The sequence below is a fragment of the Setaria viridis genome, chromosome 4, assembly GCF_005286985.2.
Source record: "Setaria viridis chromosome 4, Setaria_viridis_v4.0, whole genome shotgun sequence".
Taxonomy (NCBI): domain Eukaryota; kingdom Viridiplantae; phylum Streptophyta; class Magnoliopsida; order Poales; family Poaceae; genus Setaria; species Setaria viridis.
In genome coordinates this window covers 33989479-33995688 of record NC_048266.2, presented here as the reverse complement: position 1 = coordinate 33995688, position 6210 = coordinate 33989479, and the positions used below count along the sequence as shown (strand labels likewise).

General features: G+C 40.6%; 1 protein-coding gene and 1 non-coding gene across 2 annotated transcripts; both read right to left on the bottom strand.

Annotated features, from left to right (window-relative positions):
* Window positions 1–528: 528 nt before the first annotated feature.
* TRNAL-CAA (transfer RNA leucine (anticodon CAA)) lies at window positions 529–612 on the bottom strand. The gene has a single exon. It is a non-coding gene; the product is annotated as a tRNA-Leu (tRNA).
* Window positions 613–2900: 2288 nt separating this feature from the next.
* Window positions 2901–5369, bottom strand: LOC117851382 (AP-1 complex subunit sigma-1). The gene is made up of 8 exons (XM_034733189.2): window positions 5204–5369; window positions 5014–5053; window positions 4754–4840; window positions 4199–4290; window positions 3981–4089; window positions 3860–3895; window positions 3643–3729; window positions 2901–3241 (listed from the first exon to the last, which is right to left on the bottom strand). Exons 2-8 carry the CDS (start codon window positions 5014–5016, stop codon window positions 3170–3172), a joined length of 486 nt encoding a protein of 161 aa, XP_034589080.1. The 5' UTR covers window positions 5017–5053; window positions 5204–5369; the 3' UTR covers window positions 2901–3169.
* Between the last annotated feature and the right edge of the window lie 841 nt (window positions 5370–6210).

The following is a 6210-nucleotide window of genomic DNA, read 5'->3' as shown; positions in this document are numbered from 1 at the left end:
CTATTTGTGGCGGCTCTAATCCTTATTAATACCTAGGAGAATGACCGGGGGGTGTTGGGGTCGTGCTCCAACCCTAGGATATGTCCCTAATGGACCCAACTTAATACACGGCCCATTGGGCCAAAATAAGGCGACGCAGCACCTCTGGACAGAAAACCTCTCGGTAGTATTTCGATGATTGCAGCCGACTCAGAGAAGTTATGGATATGATTCCAGATCCATATGAAAATATACTTCATAAGGATTCCAAGGAGTACTTGAACACCTAAAACGGAGTCCGGATGAGGTCGTGGCGGCCGTTGCAAGTTGGGCCAGAACTGTAGTCCGAATCCAGCACCAAAACGTGTTAGCCCAACAGGTCGAGGTTTTCACTTCCTGATACGGCCTAATAGGCCCACCAAGATTATTTATAATTCGTCGGGTCGAAAACACGGCCTAAAAGCCCATTTCATTATGATTTGTTGTAACAAATTTTTGGAACCTCCTAAAAAAACAAATTTTTAGAAAAAAAAGGTAAAAGCATAAACATGTCAGAAGTGGGATTTGAACCCACGCCCTCGTTAGAGGACCAGAACTTGAGTCTGGCGCCTTAGACCACTCGGCCATCCTGACTTTGATGAAACATATTCTGATAATAGTTTATAAATAACGTTCTTTCGTGGTCGTAAGCCAAGCAAGTTCAACATTAATACATTATTATCGAGCTTTAAAACTCGTTGACCTCCCACACCTTCACAAAACTATAAAAGGCGTGACTAAAGATTGATGGTCTGTGAAACTGTCAGCAACCTTTTTTATAATCCGTGCACGACTTTTATGAGGTTAAAATAAACAACATGAAAAGGCAAGCTTTACAGTAGCAGCCACAGGGTTTTAAACTTGCTGTTTGGCTGCAAGGTTCCATAATTTTATAGTCTAAAGGTGGTATTGTGGTTTTTAAATCATATAAACCAATAGTTACGTGACTCTCACTCTATTGCAGTGTCTTGTATCGCTGGCAATTTAATCCAATAAACATGATTCTCCTCATGTCCTCCATCGTATGCTAAGTCCACCAGCAAGCTATCTCTTATGTGTCAAGCAACTCTGCAAGGAGGAGATGCAACCCCCTAACAAACATCTAGCACAACCGCCAATGTGTTGCTATGGGCAAAAGCAAATGTACAATCCCATTCTATCATATATTGAATAGTCATTGGACCTGAGCATTCAACTGTGTAAAGCTTTAGTTCCGGTCAAATCCATATGTTGTATGACTTTGGTTTATTGTAGCACACCAATATCAGCGGCACAAGCTTAGCTTTTTTTTTTTCAAATAATACCCTCTCTAAAACTAATAAAAAAGTGGCGCCATACATCCAAAAAGATGAAGGAATGACAAATGAATGACATTTAGATAATATATTCTATATTTAGCCATAGGGTGGGACTAAGAAGAAATTTCAAGTAAGAAAAAGGATACAAATAATGTTTCAACATGTCAAACCCCGAGCACTGATGTTGACAAACTTTTTTTTTATAAGAAACACATATTGTGATTCGAAGTAAGCGAAACAAGCTTTTTCTCTTGCTTTGGGAAAGCTCAAAGGTGCATCTCTAGCTATACCCTCAGGATTGCTCTAACTTCCAAGGCTCTAACAAACAATTTGGTCGATGTCAATCAAAACAGAGGAATAACATCATATTTATCATTAAGGCGATGAAATTAATGCCACTGGTGAAACGTACTACAAATTATGATGAATAATTTATTACTGGAGTTCAGTCTAAAGATACATCAAGTTACTGTAAAGTGAGCAAATTATCTGATGTTGTGAAACAGTGGGCTTCACCTTGAAGGTGAGTAAGGTAATATTTCTTTTTAAAAAATGACCATGATAGAATAGATTATAGCGATACAAGGTTCTGATGTTTTATCTTTCCTTTTATTTTGCTCTTCAGTCATATATAGTGTATATGGAGCAAGCACAAATGACAACTTCAGTTATCTTTCCTGAAAACAATAAAAAAAATATTTCGACCATTTTCACAACTGACCCAATGACGTCCATTTTCCCAGGACATGAATCTGACACATGAACACACACAATAGCTATGACATCCACTTTACCAGCACATGGATCTGAAGATGAACACACACAATAGCTACAGTGAGCGCATTTCACCACCTTCTTGGAAGAGCTATCCAAGAACAAATCAGAAAGCTGGTGCGAAGCAAAGCAAAAAACAGCGTCAACCGCCAACCCATGAATTGCATATGTCCACTGCTCTATGTTCTATGTAAGCACACGCAAAGAAAGGGCGAGACATGTCACCGTTCTTATACACATTCCTCTAATGCCTTCCATTCTCAAAAATGTTCATTTCCTTTTTTATCTACTTTTGATAGTTCTCAATAATATCATTGCCCAGAATCACAAAGGGCGTAAAGAGTATGGGTACCAAAGGTCGAAATAGAAGAAAAACATATGGTGTCAGCTCCAGGCTAGAAGGGGCAGGAGTAGATCTAAAGGTGCAGCGGCCAAATATTACTCCGGGTAGACCAATACTGTATAATATATAGTGGGTGAAGAAATTGAGCACTGGCAACTATACAGCTGAAATTAGTAGACAATCATGGAACTCTGTACCCACATGAATTTTTCCCAGCTAACTGCAGGTGATAGATGAAGAAATGAAGTCCACCTTAAGCGGCCAAGCGGATACGAGTTGTGGGGAGGTATGGAAGTCTGTACAAACTGAATTCACGTTAACCCGAGTGAAGAACAAGCACCAATCAGACCACAAAGACTGATATGTGTTTGGCTGTTTGCAAGCATAACAGAAAGGACAAAGCACCACAGCACATGCTGATAACTCGCACTGGTTTTCAGACATTGCAGTACATCATAAACAATCAATGAGATCAAGAAAACGCAATTCACTCATAAAATAATGAATTTACAACTATGCCTGAGCAATCAGGAATATGCCAATTTTACTTGCAAAGGTACACATACAATGTGGTCATATGTCACCCTCATTCTAATTGATCTGGAGTCTGGGGAGCCGTATTCCTTAGAAAAAAATAAACAGAACACATGACGGAGCAGTCCAGTCCATTACATTTACTTGTGCAAGTACAACGACACGATAGAGCAAAGGGGAAGGCATTAGATTGGTGTAGAATTTATTTTGTAGCCTGAGCAATGATGTTACTTATGGAGCTGGCTTCCTCTTTGGCAGCCTCAACTAGCGAATCCTGCACAATTCAGATTTCAGGAAGAAGTTTGTTAGGATAAAAAGATCATGCGCTTCTAATAGCAGTTAATTCATAAAGTATAGCATTCTATCTGTGCCTAACCACAGTCCTGGATATGTGCGTGCCATAGGGAATGAAACAGGTTTTGTGACTAAATCCATGCACAAGTTTTACATCAATAAATGAAAACAGAAGGCTAGGGAACTCAGTTGGCACAGCAGAGGTCTTCGGATACTATTTAACATCTACTGAATCACAGGGTAAAAGAACTGAAGTGCAGTCAAGACAACAAACAAACAAAATCTCGTACCACAAATTGTACACTCCAAATTAATCATGACGAATAGTGGATTTTCAAGGAAATAGAAAATGATAAGTTGGCCAAATGTCAGGATGCAAACCTGTGCAGCAATAAGTCTTGCAACATTCTTCTTGCTAGATTCTTGAAGCTCACCAGCTATGAGAATTTCATCCAGTATGTAGTAGGCCTGCATAAATGGGAAATCTGCACTGATGAACATGACTACAAACCCATAAGCATGATAAGAAGCTAGCACGAAGTTGCCAACCACTAAGTTCAATCCCAGATCCTCAGTGTCAATAAGCATTAGAGATTACCTTGTGGAAGTTGAATATCAAATCCAGTTCACATACCTAAAGAAGTTAAAAGAGAAAACAGTCAAAAAATGACATGAAAACATGAATCCTTATTTATGTGAAAGAATACTGAAGCACTCACACTGCCAAAATAGCGGTCGAGTATCTCAACGAAATGGTGGATGATTTCAAGGACTTCGAGCTCATTGTCATCAGCATCAATGCACATGCAGAAATACAGGCTGGCATACCTGGCCACCATAGTTATAAAGCGACATCAATAGCTAGTAAGCATATATTGCAAAAGCAACATAACCTATGAAACAAAAGGTAGAACTCAATAGCATTGCTGAGCCATACCTCCTGTATACGACTTTGTAACCTCTCCACTCGACAAAGTTGCAGAGTTTGGGCCCTCGTGTAATAATGAGTCCACTGAGCTCACGAATAACCTTTAGAACATGACAAGCAAACTTAAGAAATAAGCATCCAGCAAAATGCGCCTCACTAACAAAATATATTTAATGGATACTGCTTATTCAGATAACTAAATGTAAGATAATACGACGAGGCAGAAAAACACCATGAATGAATACATGTTCAAGTTTACATAACAGGAACCATCCATCATAGCCTCCATGGAAACACAGATGCTGGATAAAAAATATAGCTTACAAGTTGACAACGCACATGCGTACCATAAGAACATCAAACTTTTCATTACAAAACGCCTAGCATATGATTTGTACAAACTAGTCATGGTTGCAAAATCTTAACACATACATTATACTAATTGGCATGCATAGTCTTAACGTTTGCAGAAATTAGCATCCACTGCTAGTAATGAACACAGAGCACAGCAACTGGAATTGAATTACACGAGTTATCACACAGAGAGTAACGTAGGACACTGACCTTGGTCCTCTCCTTCTGGGTGTATGGCGAATACCACTTGGTGAGCCTAACCTTGCCCTGGCGGCTGATCAGGAGCACGAAATTAATCTGAAAAAACGCAAAGGAATCGACATATTTAAGCTAGCTTCTACACAAACAAGATCCAGTGCTAGCTCATAACCGTCTACTACAGGACTACAGGAACCCGTACGAACACCGCGTCCGGCATAGACGCAAAGACACGGATCACAAAATTACAGGGGGAAAGGGGCGGATCTTACCATGGCGGATCGCAGGAGAGGTCGTAGCACGCTCTGGATCCTGCGCAGCCAGGGGGCGAATGGTCGAAATTAGTGGGTAACATGCGCACGTAATTGGGTCAGATCCGGATACAGGTTGCTTACAATAGGGTTTGGGGTGCTCGGTTTCGCGCAGCGGGGAGGGAAGCGAACGGAACGGAAGGGGGCGTACCTGGTGGATGCTCGTCGCCGGCGAAGGGCCTGACGAGGAGGGCGGCGCCGACAGGAATGAAGCCACGAGAGAGGGAGAGGGAGGGGCGGTGAACGGGAGATCTAGATCGGCGATCCCTGCAGCGGGGAAGCAAATGGCCTGCGGATACGAGCAGACTAGCCGGTGGCAGTTTTTTTTCCCTATTTTTTTCTTCTCTTTTCATTGTATAATCTTTGTAATTAATTTATTACATTTATTTAAACTTCAACATATTTTTTTAAAAAACTGTCTCATCGTATTTTATCTAGGTCAACAATTTTAATGGACACGTGAACTAAGCGTAGCTCAGCTGGTATACGCTCAGCTGGTACGGTTCGTGTTCAATAAAAGAATGTTCGAAGTTCCAAGTTTCAACTTTGAACAAAGAGTATTTCAGCTTAAAATATAAGATATTATAGAAATATAACCAACTATATAATAAAATATAAAGTTTTTTAAGAAAATATATAGCTTCGCATGAAAAATATTCAACATCTTCATGAAAAAATGTTCAGTTTAAGACTGAAAAAATTGGTTTTCTGGTAGAAACTGTTTTAGAAACGGTACACTTTAATACCATCCAAAGATTACACCTTTATAAATTTAGCACTCCATCACGTTTTCCGTCCACGCTGCCCCATCTTCATCGTCGTCCCATCCTCTTCGCCGAGTTACAGTCACTAACGCCTGAGCATGTCATCCTCATTTACATTTCCTTTGTTTCTTTCTCTTTTTTTTTCTCGTAAATAATGTACAAAATAGCGGGCTATGGAATTTAATGTAGAACTGTGCTCAACCATCATAGCTCCGCTATAGCACGCTAATTAGTATAACACTGTTGTAGTAGCAGTTAGCATCAACTGCTATCACCTCGCCGTAGCCCGCTGTTTCGTACGTTCGGTTCGGTGCAAATCTGCGGCAAGGCGGCGATTTCTTGCCGAGGCCTCCTCGTGCCGTCGTGCGCGACAGTCTCTTAGCCCCTGGGCTAG

Coding starts and splice junctions, on each gene's coding strand:
- LOC117851382 (XM_034733189.2), bottom strand. Junction 4,291..4,753: donor CCCAGAAGGAGAGGACCAAG/GTCAGTGTCCTA, acceptor CATGTTCTAAAG/GTTATTCGTGAGCTCAGTGG. Junction 4,090..4,198: donor TACAAAGTCGTATACAGGAG/GTATGGCTCAGC, acceptor TATGGTGGCCAG/GTATGCCAGCCTGTATTTCT.